Raw genomic sequence first — 13717 nt, forward strand, 5'->3', positions numbered from 1 at the left:
GAGAACATCAGCGCGCAAACTTTTCAACCCAGGATCATCCCTCTGGGCGACAGCAAATTCTGCACGAGAAATTTTGGACAAGAGAAACAATCCAGGAGCGACTGACTTAGGCGGTACGCAGGTATCATTCAAGTTAACATTCTCATCATTCATCATTTTGGTCTTAGACCGTGTCACAACACAAGGCGCAACGAACAAAATCATCTGCTAATGATGCAGCTTAAACAGCAGTGCAGGGTTTATTTTCATTCGTGTACACTGCAATTTGCTTAGCTGTTTTTTCAAACACAGATTCAATAGCTCATCTGAGGGAGCTTTACAAAATTCTTCAATTGTTGTCATGTGCTCCCAAGAGTCAAGCCCTATGAAGCTCCCAAATACCCCATATAATATGATACAGCAGCAGATTTATTCTGAATTTATCTCTTCTTAAATTGTCCCTCCCTAACATTTTCATCTTGTTTTTATTCGTTGGCGAAAATGTCAATAGATTTTCCTTACAGTTTTTGTCATTTAAATGTAAATTCAGACCTCCAACATGGTGATCTTTGACCTTTAGTAAAATGTTATAACTTTTTAAATAAGCTAGCTATTTTAATTTATTTTTATTTTTAGCTATTTTAAATAATTTTCATGGTTAAAAAAGTTCATAAAATGTTTATGAATTTATACAAGGACTGTGAAAAACTGCTGATGAAAGGAACAGAACATATTTACAATATTATGAAGATATATATTTGAATATTCATACTGTAGCAGATGGGTCATTTTTGTGCTTTTTGGGCACTCATCGGAGATGATCAACACAGAGGGAGTGTGAGCATAGAGGGAGGGGGCTTCAAAGAATATGACTGGTACAATTCAGTACCACTATTTTCCCGAGAACATCTAGTCTCCTGGGAATTTTAGCATTGGCCTTCAGATATGGGTGCGAAGGCATGGCTACACATTTTTGAGAGTGTTAGCCTTGGTCTTCAGATAAGTTTCATCACTAGCCTAGAACAAACCGTTTATTATAACTTTATGGGCGCGAAGGTATGGCTACGAATTTTTAAAATACCAGTAACGAACCATCATTTCTTGAGACTGGAATGATGTGCACCCACTTGGGGACATGGTCGAGCCTGATCAACTTGACTCTCTCTCTCTCACTTGGAGGTTGTCTTAACTGCACCTAAATTTAAAGTATAAAAGATGGGACTTCTTGCTGGCACAGTGGAAGCTCAGCCGTGGGACAAGCACGCATCGCCCGGCATTTCTCAGACATACGTGTTGGTCTTCTACTGAGACTGCAACGGGCTCCCCAGTCTTTGAGAGTGGAGATGATGGCACGTCTCTGAGTTGTAAATATGGTCTTTATTTTCCTATTTTGCTTGGGGTTTAGCATATAACTATCCAGCTTTGTCTATATTTTTATGCTGTTACTTGTTCATTATTGATATTATCATTATTGACTATTATTATCATAATTTGATCAGCTGTATTTTACATAAATAAACAGCTGTATTGCTTGATTAGTATGTCAAGTCAAGTCACCTTTATTTATATAGCGCTTGTAACAATACAGATTGTGTCAAAGCAACTGCACAGTATTTAAACAGAACAATAGTGTGTAAGTAACGCATTATTGAAGATAATCAATTTTCAGTTAAAGACAGTTCATCAATGAATTCAGTGATATCATCGTCAGTTCAGTTCAAATAGTATACAATATCGCTGGAAAATGTCCCCAACTAAGCAAGCCAGAGGCGACAGCGGCAAGGAACCAAAACTCCACAGGTGACAGAAATGGAGAAAAAAACCTTGGGAGAAACCAGGCTCAGTCGGGGGACCAGTTCTCCTCTGGCCAGACGGAACCAGCAGTTTGTACCAATGTCCGATTGTAGAGAACTCATCAGGATCCTGTGGTGTAGTACCGATGGCTATCTAGGTTGGCGAGGTCTTCATTGATGATCCGTCTCTGGAGCTCATCTGGTTGACATCCATGGCTATTGAAGTCATCTCCAGGTGGTGATCCATGATCTAAGCTGGTGCGGACTGGATCCGGGGGACTGCAGTGACCATCTGATCCGGATACAGGCTGGGTCTGGTGGCTACGGTGACCTCAGAATAAGAATGAAACAGACTAATATTAGCGTAGATGCCATTCTTTTTACGATGCAACGAGTGCATCAGATGTAATGTGAGGTGTTTTCGGTTCCGGCTGACCTAATTAATGCAGCCTAACAATCCTTTAACGGATTTGAATTATAGGAATGTGTTAATGTTTTATGTGTAAGCCAGGTTAAAGAGATGTGTCTTTAATCTAGATTTAAACTGACAGAGTGTGTCTGCCTCCCGAACAGTGTTTGGTAGATTGAGTTTAGGCACTAGATAAGAAAATGATCTGCCGCTGCAGTTGATTTTGATATTCTAGGTATTATCAAATTGCCAGAATTTTGAGAACGCAGCGGACGTGAGGGACTATAATGCGATAGAAGCTCGCTCAAGTACTGAGGAGCTAAACCATTGAGGGCTTTATAAGTAATTAGCAAGATTTTAAAATCTATACGATATTTTATAGGGAGCCAATGCAGTGCTGACAGAACCGGACTAATATGCTCATACTTTCTAGTTCTAGTAAGAACTCTAGCTGCTGCATTTTGGACCAGCTGGAGTTTATTTATTAAGCGTGCAGAACAACCACCCAATAAAGCATTACAATAATCTATCCTTGAGGTCATGAACGCATGAATTAATGTTTCAGCATTTGACATTGATAGCATAGGTCGTAATTTCGATATATTTTTAAGATGGAAAAATGCGGTTTTGCAAATGCTAGAAATGTGGCTTTCAAAGGAGAGATTGCTATCGAAAAAGGACGCCTAGGTTCCTAACTGATGATGACGAATTTACAGAGCAGCCATCAGCCATCAGTATGGTGTACGGACCTTTTATTGGCACCTCCTCTTGTCGATACACACCACACTTGTCTGACCTTGAATTTTGAAACAGAAACCATACTAAAACACATACACAAATCATGTGACATCAGGTAAATTCAGGACAGAAAATATTGGTTCAGGCTGTATCTACTGTAATAACAAAGCAAACTTTAACACCTCAACACAATCCTGTTTCAGCCAGTTCCTTTGCCCGAATCCTCAGCTGTTAGATGTTAGACAGGTTTGTATCTTTACAATGATGTCTTGTTAGATAAATTTTCCATAGATCTACTCTGAATCAATGTGTGGAAACATCTTAGATGATCTAGAGAAATGAAATGCAACTGAGCTAAATTTCAAATATCACACTACAAGGTTGGAATATTAATGACATTGTGATATTGAGTGCATTAACAGATCCAGAAATGTTATGGCTTGCCAAGCCATAGAAGAACCATTTTTGGGTTCACAAAGAACCATTCAGTCAAAGGTTCTTGGAAGAACCGTCTCTTTCTTACCTTTTTATAATCTGAAGAATGTCCTTTTGCCACAAAGAACCTTTTGTGAAACAGAAACGTTCTTCAGATGTTAAAGGTTCTTTATAGAAGCAATTTAGACAAAAAAAGGTTATTTTATGGCATCATGAAGCACCTTTATTTTTATGTCTGATATAACGCCAATAAGGTGTTCCAGTGCACTTAAATGACCACTCCATAAAATTAAGCAGCAATTACCGACCGATTACCGACTGTGCTTTAGCATCTGTAGTCCTAAAGGCTGAAATACACAACGAGCACATATTCTTATTCCAAATACTTAGGTTGTTCCTAGGTTGAACTACATGTATGATTTGTCTTTGTACAAGACATCTGGGTAAATGTTTGCTAATCATAGGGTTGCATTTAGATAAGAAGATTTTGATCGCATAGCCTATTTATCTACCATGTACAGTAGTTCCTCATTCAGTGTTACTGGTGTGTGTTAAGAAGATAAACACATATCAACATGATGCAAGTGTTGACTCATTTTATTAGTAAATGCTTTGCTGACCAGAAATGAAGAAAACATTATTGGTTGACTCAGTTGCCCAGTTAAGAAAAGCAAAGCCATTTAACTATAACAATATCAGATGCTTGCTGTTTCTAAAGCACATGTTTGATCTTCATGCTGATGGATTTCATGCTGAGAGTGAAACTGTTTTTCCAGGTTGACCAAACAACACCAATGCCAGAATGGGTGTCATCTTCTCCCCATAAGTACATGCCATTGGGGTTTCCGGTGTGACAAAATTTGTACCAAAATGCTCCCAGATACTCTCTAGCACAGTTCTCTCCATAGGCATCTTGGTCGTAGTCAAAGGTGGAGAACTTCTGGTCATTGTGGTCGCTTAACGAGTCGCCTGCAGAGAGGAAGAGCATCGTTAAGGACAAGAACATAACTGCAATGAGTTTTCATGAATATGTATGAAAGTGTCCTACCTGCTCCTCCATCCTTGAACCCTGAAACATGCAGTTTATACCCATCAGCTTCAGGACCCACAGAGAAGGACGAGTACAGAGCAAAACCTTTCCTTCCTTCAAAGTCCTCCAGATCCACTCTCAGCATGTACTTTCTGTTGCGCGTCAGCTCATACATGTTCTCCAGCCCTGATCAAACACACACATGAAGAACACGTTCAACCAAACTAGACATTCTGCTGGGATATAAATTCATTTTTTAGTTTATTATCATTCCAGCTATAATATACAGTGGCCCCAAAACACATTTGGCCTATGACATTTAAGTCTAACTAAGTTCATTGCATTAATTTTAAAATACTAGTCCAGAAGGAAGGAAAGGTTGTAAGTTTTGACACAACCCAAAAACACTTTAACACATGAATCATTACCCAGCCAGTATTCGCCCTCGGTGGTCCCTAATCCTGTCTTGTACTTTTCCCATGGCTGATAGAAATTAATACTGCCGTCCATTCTCCTCTGAATCACCTGAGATGGGTTATAGCACTTATCATATTAAAGGCTTATTCTATGTTATCTATGTATGTTTGATTATTTAAAAAGTGTGATTCATACCGTCCATCCTCCTTTATCTTCATCTTTCCCATCTGAGATCATGTGACAGTAAACCCAGACAGGAACGTCACCTGCTGGATAGATGGAGTAAATCCCACTGTCTGTTCGTCCTGATTTATAGACGTCAGAACAGTCGAATGGTTTGAATCCACAAACAACAGACGCCGTGAAAACAGAAAGAAGAGCTGCGACAAACACCGTCATCTAGAGAGAAATGACTGATCAAGTTCACATTTATGATCAAAGCACACTGACATATAATACACATTAAGTAAATGCTGAAGAATAAAGGCATAACTCACTGTTTGTGTCGTCAAGACTAAGGCAGAGAAGTTCAGATCACTTGTTCTTCAGTCTCTGAGTCCTTTATTTAGACCATTTACGGTTTTCTCAACTCAGCCTTTATCAGTATGAATGCATCACTCATTCCTGTATTGTGCAATAATGTCGAAATATTGCAAGAAAATCATTAGCTGGTACATTTGAATGTTTTGCACAATACACATTTGACTGTTTTATTTTAATAACAAGTTCAACCAAACACCGGGCACAAACATACAAACACCCCCGGTTTAACAGACAAGGCTTAAATGGGTCCTATTATGCTCAAAGTCTTTTTTTTTTTTTTGTGGGTGCACTAGAACAGTGGTTCCCAACCACGTTCCTGGAGGCCCCCCAACACTACACATTTTGCATCTCTCCTTTGTCTGACACTAATTTCAGGTCTTGGAGTCTCTACTAATGAGCTGATGATCTGAATCAGGTGTGTTTGATTAAGGTGACATGGAAAACATGCAGTGCTGGGGGGCCTTCAGGATCGTGGTTGGGAACCACTGCACTAGAACATGCTCTCATGTTTGGTGGTTCGAAAAACGCATTATTTTGCACATAATTTAAATTATTACAATAGCTTTCTCCCCAGGCTGGCACAAATGGCTTGATTAGTTCAGGGTTTGATAAAGGTCCGCCTTCCGAAAAACCAAATGAGTTGTGATTGGTGAACAGTTTAGACGGCGTTTCAGTCCTGCCACGCCCCTTCCCAAAGCAGCAAACTAGATTAAAGTGATTCTTACATTTTAAATGTGGATATTTTTCTTACAAAAACACATCGGATCGCTAAAGGAGGCTTTTACTGACCCCTCCGGAGCCATCTGAGGAACTTTTTATTATGGATCGACTTGTTTTGGACTGATGGAGAGAAACACTTCTCTATGCCATTCCAAAGCTTGGGAGTGCCAGGATTATTTTTAATATAACTCCGATTGCAAAGAAGGAAGTCATATCCTAGGATGCATAGAGGGTGAGTAAATAATACACTACAGTAGTGTTGGTCCTATCATCAGCCTGCGAGATCACCGATATATAATATTATCATTATTGTGCTCATTTATTTAAAGGGGTCCTATTATGCTTTTTCACTTTTTGAACTTTAGCCAGTGTGTGGTGTGTATGTTTGGGCATAAAAAACATCTACAAAGTTACAAATCTGAAAGTCAACTCCAAAGGGAGATATTTAGTTTTTAAAAAATCCCTTTTCAAGAACTACAACGAACGGCTCATTTGAACTACAGCGTTTGTTTTCCGCATGCTATGATGTCACAACGTAAATCTCACCTGCGGAAATTCAATTTGTTAGGGGGTGGGGGATTCGCCTAACTTGACTAAAGTGTCCGCGAACTGCTCCGGTATCTGTGCTGGAGCTGTGCTGTTGACGTGTGCGATATAGAGGGTCCAAACACATGCAGAGCCAAGGCTACTGTAAACACAACCATTAACTAGAGTGACGATCATTGGTGTCCGTGTCAGAGCCACACCGCGCCGTCCATGCCTCCTAAGTGTATATGACTTACTTCTTTCAAACAAATGCAATCAGAGTTATATTAAAAATAATCATGGCACTCCCAAACTTTAGAACAGAACCGCATAGACAAGTGTTTCTCTCCATCAGTCCATAATAAAAAGTGCCTCACATGGCTCCAGAGGGGTCGGTAAAGCCTCCTCTAGTGATCTGATGTGTTTTGTAAGAAAAATATTCATATTTAAAACATAAAAATCACTTTAATCTAGTTTGCTGTTTTGTGAAGGAGCGTGGCTATGCTGAACGCTGTCTAAGCTGTTCACCAATAGCAACAGGGTGGGACTGCTAACCAATCACAATACATTTGGTTTTTCGGAAGGTGGAACCCGGAACTAATCGAGCCGTTTGTGCCAGCCTGGGGAGAAAGCCATTGTAATAATGTAAATTATCTGAAAAAATGTGCATTTTTGGAACCACCAAGCATGAGAGCATGTTTCTAGTGCACCCCCAAAACAAAATAAAGACTTTGTAAAAGAGCATAATAGGACCCCTTTAAAAGGGTCATTGGATGCCCATTTTCCACAAGTTCATATGATTCTTTAGGGTCTTAATGAAAAGTGTCCAATATACTTTGGTTAAAAATTCTCAATAGTAGTGTAAAAAAAACACCCTTTTACCTTGTCAAAATCAGCTCTGCAAAAACTCAGCTCATTTTAAGACATGGCCCCTTTAAATGCACACAAGCTCTGCTCGCCCCGCCCCTCTCTGGGATTATGTTTACTTTAGCCACATTTAGCCACGTTTATCGCCGAAACTTGCCAACAAGCACATTATTAAGAAAGTCGAGTTGCAAAGATGCATAAAAAACCCTTATACTCACTTCTGCTGTGGGTGAAGCTGCATCACGAATGATTCGCATGAAGATAGATGCATATGTAGATCGGGATCGGCGCTTTCCATTTAAAAGCGAAAGTAATGTTAAACCTCTGTGTCTTCAGCGGCTCAGATGTCAGTGGTAAATGAGGACTGCTATGTTCATTATTACATCCAACAACAGAACACCTCAATCGCTCAATTAGAGTCTTCCTCTGCACCTGAGTCACACAATGGCGATCAGAGTCAGACTGTTTCGGGAGCCTGATCGAGACGGTACGCAGCACAGCGCCCGCGACGAATATCATTGTGTCAGGACCGCTTCCCACGTATCGACGTGGACACGAAAGGTTCAGTAGACTTTTCGCTCTAAATGAATGGCTGTTGTCATGGTTTAAAGAACAGAAACTGCTCTTTGTTAATAACTGGAATCTTTTCTGGGAGCGTCCTAGGCTTTTCCGTGCTGATGGCCTGCACTCCAGCAGAGTCGGAGCAGAACTCCTGTCGGACAACATCTCCAGGACGCTGCGCTCCATTTGACTAGTAAGCAATTCTTCAAATAGTTGCGATGATGGCTTTTGTTATGCACATTTAAACGATAGTACTGGTGCTGTCCAATCTATAAAGACTGTGTCTGTTCCTCGAATAGTGAGGTCAAAACAAAAATTTAATGCAGGATCTAGAAAAAATCGAATCGTGATTAAACCAGAAAAATGCACTGTAAATGAACAAAAACAATTTTTAAAGCTTGGGCTCCTAAACATTAGATCACTCGCACCCAAAGCACTTATTGTAAATGAAATGATCACAGAAAATAGCTTTGATGTCGTATACAGATTTCCTAAAAGAATTTGCAGAATTCCTCTCAGACCTACTGGTTAATTTTGATAAAGCGTTAATTGCTGGGGATTTTAACATTCATGTTGATAATACAAATGATGCGTTAGGACTTGCGTTTATTGACCTGATAAACTCTTTTGGAGTCAAACAAAACGTCACCGGGCCCACTCATCGTTTTAATCATACACTAGATCTAATTATATCGCACGGACTTGATCTTACTGATATAGATATCGTACCTCAAAGCAATGATGTTACCGATCATTTCCTCGTATCGTGCATGCTGCGTATCACTGATGTTAACTATATAGCTCCGCGCTATCGTCTGGGCAGAACTATTGTTCCTGCTACCAAAGATAGGTTCACAAATAACCTGCCTGATTTATCTCAACTGCTCTGCGTACCCATAAATACAAATGAACTAGACAAAATGACTAGTAACATAGGCACTATCTTCTCTAATACATTAGAAGCTGTTGCCCCCATCAAGCTAAAAAGGTTAGAGAAAAATGTACTGTGCCATGGTACAACAGTAATACCCATTCTCTAAAAAAAGCAACTCGTAATCTTGATGGAGAAAAACTAACTTAGAAGTTTTTAAAATTGCATGGAAAAACAGTATGTCCAGCTATAGACAGGCTTTAAAAGCTGCTAGAGCCGAGTATATCCACCAACTCATAGAAAAAAACCAAAACAATCCAAGGTTTTTATTCAGCACAGTGGCTAGATTAACTAATAACCAAACGCCAACTGACCTAAATATTCCTGCACAGTTTAATAGTAATGTCTTTATGAATTTCTTTACTGATAAAATAGACAACATCAGAAATACAATAACAAATGATACTTCAGCATTATTCTTTACACCGGAAGAAAAACTCCAGTGCTTTAAAACTATAGAACAGAAAGAATTAAATAAACTTATCACCACATCTAAACCAACAACATGCCTATTAGATCCTGTACCCACTAAATTACTAAAAGAGTTGTTACCTGTAACAGAAGTACTGCTTCTTAATATTGTTAACTCATCGTTATCTTTAGGCCATGTCCCAAAACCATTCAAACTGGCGGTTATTAAACCTCTTATTAAGAAACCACAGCTAGACCCTAGTGAACTGGCAAATTACAGACCCATTTCTAATCTTCCATTTATGTCCAAAATTTTAGAAAAAGTTGTGTCCGCTCAATTGTGCTCCTTCTTGCAAAATAATAATCTCTTTGAAGAATTTCAGTCAGGTTTCAGGCCCCATCATAGCACAGAAACTGCACTTGTAAAAATCACAAATGACTTGCTACTTGCGTCAGATCAAGGCTGCGTCTCATTGCTAGTTTTACTTGATCTTAGTGCTGCGTTCGACACTATAGATCATGACATACTTATAGATCGATTACAAAACTATACAGGTATTCAAGGGCAGGCTTTAAGATGGTTCAGATCATACCTGACTGATCGCTACCACTTTGTTTATTTAAATGGGGAATCATCGCAGTTATCACCAGTAAAGTATGGAGTGCCACAAGGATCTGTCCTAGGTCCTCTACTATTTTCAATTTACATGTTACCCCTTGGTAATATTATTAGGAAATATGGGATTAGTTTCCATTGTTATGCTGATGATACTCAACTATACTCAACTATATATCTCAACTAGACCAGATGAAACCTCTAACTTAGCAAAGTTAACAGAGTGTGTTAAAAACATGAAAGACTGGATGACCAATAATTTTCTACTATTAAATTCAGATAAGACCGAGATATTACTTATTGGACCAAAAAACAATAAACAGAATCCCTTAAACTGCAATTTGCAACTAGACGGATGCACTGTTATTTCCTCTACAGTCAAAAATCTGGGTGTTATATTAGACAGCAACCTATCTTTTGAAAATCATATTTCTCATGTTACAAAAACAGCATTCTTCCATCTTAGAAACATTGCTAAGCTATGGAACATGTTACCTGTTTCTGATGCAGAAAAGTTAGTTCATGCATTCATGACGTCTAGACTGGACTATTGTAATGCACTACTAGGTGGTTGTCCTGCTTCTTCAATAAATAAGCCACAGGTAGTCCAAAATGCAGCTGCTAGAGTCCTTACCAGATCAAGGAAATATGATCATATTACCCCAATTTTACAGTCTCTACACTGGCTACCTATTAGGTTCCGTATCACTATCACAAAATATTACTTCTTACCTATAAGGCTCTTAATGGTTTAGCTCCTACATACCTAACTAGTCTCCTACTACGCTACAATCCCTCACGCTCCCTAAGGTCACAAAACTCTGGACTTTTAGTAGTACCTAGGATAGCAAAGTCCACTAAAGGAGGGAGAGCCTTTTCACATTTGGCTCCCAAACTCTGGAATAGCCTTCCTGATAACGTTCGGGGTTCAGACACAATCTGTATGTTTAAATCTAGATTAAAGACTCATCTCTTTAGCCAAGCATTCACATAATGTATCTCATAATGTCTTCATTTACATCTGATCACATACAGATCAACATTCTTCAGCTTGGGCTAAACACATAATTTTTTGCTTGGTTGGAACAGCAGCTACGCTAATTATTTCTCTGTTTCTGCCACGGGATTCCCATCCCGTGGTAACTAGGAATTATACAAGATTCAGTCAGGATTCAGAATACCTAATAAGAGATGATGCCAACCCCTCAGAGGACCGCCGATGATGGGGTCGCCAGATGAGCTCCAGAGACGGATCATCAATGAAGACATCGCCAACCTAGACGGCCATCGGCGCTACTCCACAGGAACCTAATGAGTTCTCTACAATCTGACATTGGTACAAACTGCTGGTTTCGCCTGGCCAGAGGAGAACTGGTCCCCCGACTCAGCCTGGTTTCTCCCAAGGTGTTTTTCTCCATTTCTGTCACCTGTGGAGTTTTGGTTCCTTGCCGCTGTCGCCTCTGGCTTGCTTAGTTGGGGACACTTTCCAGCGATATCATATACTATTGTGATTTCCGGAATTCTAATTGATTGTTTACAATAATGCGTTACTTACACACTATTGTGCTGTTTAAATACTGTGCAGTGCTTTGACACAATCCGTATTGTTAAAAGCGCTATATAAATAAAGGTGACTTGACTTGACTTGACTTGACTGTTTGAGCTCGGTGAGGGCGGGGCTAAGGTAAGGCGCTCATGTCAATCAAATGTTTTTCGTCACAACGACAAGAAACTAAGAATGAACTGATTTTAAAAAGGGAATAATACTTTTAAAGATTGGTGGATTTTTATCATTGTAGGGTGGTTGTGTACACAAACATGTTCAAACAACATGTAAAAGTTAGTTTTGCACGCGATGACCCCTTTAATTAAAAAAAAACAGCTCTAGCATAAGTCTAGTGAAGCTATCTACACTGTATGATGAATAAATCTCTTACCACACACTGCGCACGTCTACGGCGCAGCTTCCACACGGACATCGATGATTGTCACTCTATTCAATGTTCATGTTTACATCAGCCACAGCTCTGCATGTGTTTTGAGCCTCTATACTGCATATCGGAGCAGTTTGCGGACACTTTAGTCAATGCTCGTGTGTATGCGAGCCAACCTGTAGCTCTCTGAAGCATCCCAGAAGCGGCTGTCCATAATACATTGCTAAAATTAGGCGAATCCCCCATCCACCAACGATTTTAATTTCTGTAGGTGGGATTTACGTTGTGACATAATAGCATACGGAAAAAAAAACTCTGTAGTCCAAAGGAGTCGTTCGCTGTAGTTCTTGAAAAGGGATTTTTTAAAAACTAAATATCTCCCTTTGGAGTGAACTTTGAGATTCGTAACTTTGTAGATGTTTTTTATGCCCAAACATACACACCACACACTGGCTAAAGTTCAAAAAGTGAAAAAGCATAATGGGACCCCCTTAAGCCTAATCCTAGACTGAAATGTAAGTCTAAAAGAAACCTGCACTGACTGATCTTAAAATGTATCAGTGCCTTTGTTTTGTCTCAAGATGCATATCAGTAATGTTTTTTTCTTCTAAGCATGTTTATAAAAACTACTTAAATGTCCTAATTGAACTATGGCCTAATCCTGGTTTAGTCTAAACCCTGTCTGTGAAACCGGGCCATTATGTTTTATTAACGAAGTTCAGGAGGAGCAGATAATTAACCTAATTAACAAGACAAGAGGTGTATAGATATAACTGACATAATAAAAGTAAAAAGAGTCACTGTAATTGTGGTTGAACTTACTGCAATCTTTTCAAGCTGATCACTGCAGAGATTTACTAACATTTTCTTTTTAAATCTTTAAGAAAGCTGATTGCTTGATAAAAATCTGGTTATTGTTGTTTGTGGCCATTATTCTGTTTCCTAAATGTCGTGCTGTTTTGTGAGGTAAATGAAGAATAAAGCAGTAACACACAGTTTGTGTTGTTCAGTCTGACACAAGCACTCTCTATATATTTGTCATATTCTCAGGCTCCTCCTCTGTGTTAAAGAAGAAATTCATATTGCAGAACCCTTGATTCCTGGCACAAGCTGAATGCTCACATGTTGCCTGTTTCCATTATTGTGTATTTATTGACAGGCTTTTTGTTTTTATTTTGACAGGATTGTGAAGAAACAGCAAGAGACAAGCATATCTGTTCATTATGTTTCAGAGCATCAACGAATGCTAATTTAATTTGGGTTCAATGATCATAGAAAAGTCTACAATTGATGAGTCACTCGCATCTTCAGCTGAGCTTTTATCAGTAAGAGCATCTGCTTTTGAGTCACTCTTGCACTGAACAATGTTGAAACACTAACTGATGATAAGTTACATGATTAAAACCAACCCAGTGGCTTTGTAAATACCACAATAATAAATAACTTTGCTACTTTAATAAAATCATTGAATACCACTTTTAGATTAAGTTGGTCATACCAAAATAAATTACTAAAAATCCAACAGTTACGTTTGGTCTAAAATGTACATCTATTATTTTTAATGAAAGGAGATTAGTATTTGACTAACAATTTACTCAATTTACTTGATAATGGAGAATTTTTACTGAACAGTTTTGAAAACTACAGTTATTACATATTTCATATCAATATGATTCATATTTAACAAGAAATTACAAAGATTACAAATTGAGTAAGTGGGACACAAATTTTCAATTTGAAACTGATTGTATTAGGAGAGCGAATGTTGAATCAAATAAAAAATATTAATTTCTTTAAGCATTTGTTTT

General features: G+C 38.7%; 1 protein-coding gene and 1 long non-coding RNA gene across 2 annotated transcripts; both read right to left on the reverse strand.

The window, feature by feature from the left end:
* Positions 1-1514: 1514 nt before the first annotated feature.
* Positions 1515-3773, reverse strand: LOC141336188 (uncharacterized). Its single transcript, XR_012355690.1, has 3 exons — positions 3576-3773; positions 3443-3482; positions 1515-2977 (listed from the first exon to the last, which is right to left on the reverse strand). It is a non-coding gene; the product is annotated as an uncharacterized lncRNA (long non-coding RNA).
* A 178-nt stretch (positions 3774-3951) lies between these two features.
* Positions 3952-5363, reverse strand: LOC141336151 (microfibril-associated glycoprotein 4-like). Its single transcript, XM_073841686.1, has 5 exons — positions 5299-5363; positions 4997-5200; positions 4813-4909; positions 4403-4570; positions 3952-4323 (listed from the first exon to the last, which is right to left on the reverse strand). Exons 2-5 carry the CDS (start codon positions 5198-5200, stop codon positions 4067-4069), a joined length of 726 nt encoding a protein of 241 aa, XP_073697787.1. The 5' UTR covers positions 5299-5363; the 3' UTR covers positions 3952-4066.
* Positions 5364-13717: the final 8354 nt, after the last annotated feature.

The sequence above is a fragment of the Garra rufa genome, chromosome 6 (genome assembly GCF_049309525.1).
Source record: "Garra rufa chromosome 6, GarRuf1.0, whole genome shotgun sequence".
NCBI lineage: Eukaryota > Metazoa > Chordata > Actinopteri > Cypriniformes > Cyprinidae > Garra > Garra rufa.

Excerpts from the sequence above, each read along its gene's own strand:
- LOC141336151 (XM_073841686.1), bottom strand. The coding sequence starts at position 5,200 with ATGACGGTGTTTGTCGCAGCTCTTCTTTCTGTTTTCACGGCGTCTGTT. Across the intron at positions 4,910-4,996 it reads AAGATAAAGGAGGATGGACG|GTGATTCAGAGGAGAATGGA; the intron begins GTATGAATCACA and ends AACCCATCTCAG. Across the intron at positions 4,571-4,812 it reads CGAGGGCGAATACTGGCTGG|GGCTGGAGAACATGTATGAG; the intron begins GTAATGATTCAT and ends GTGTTTGATCAG.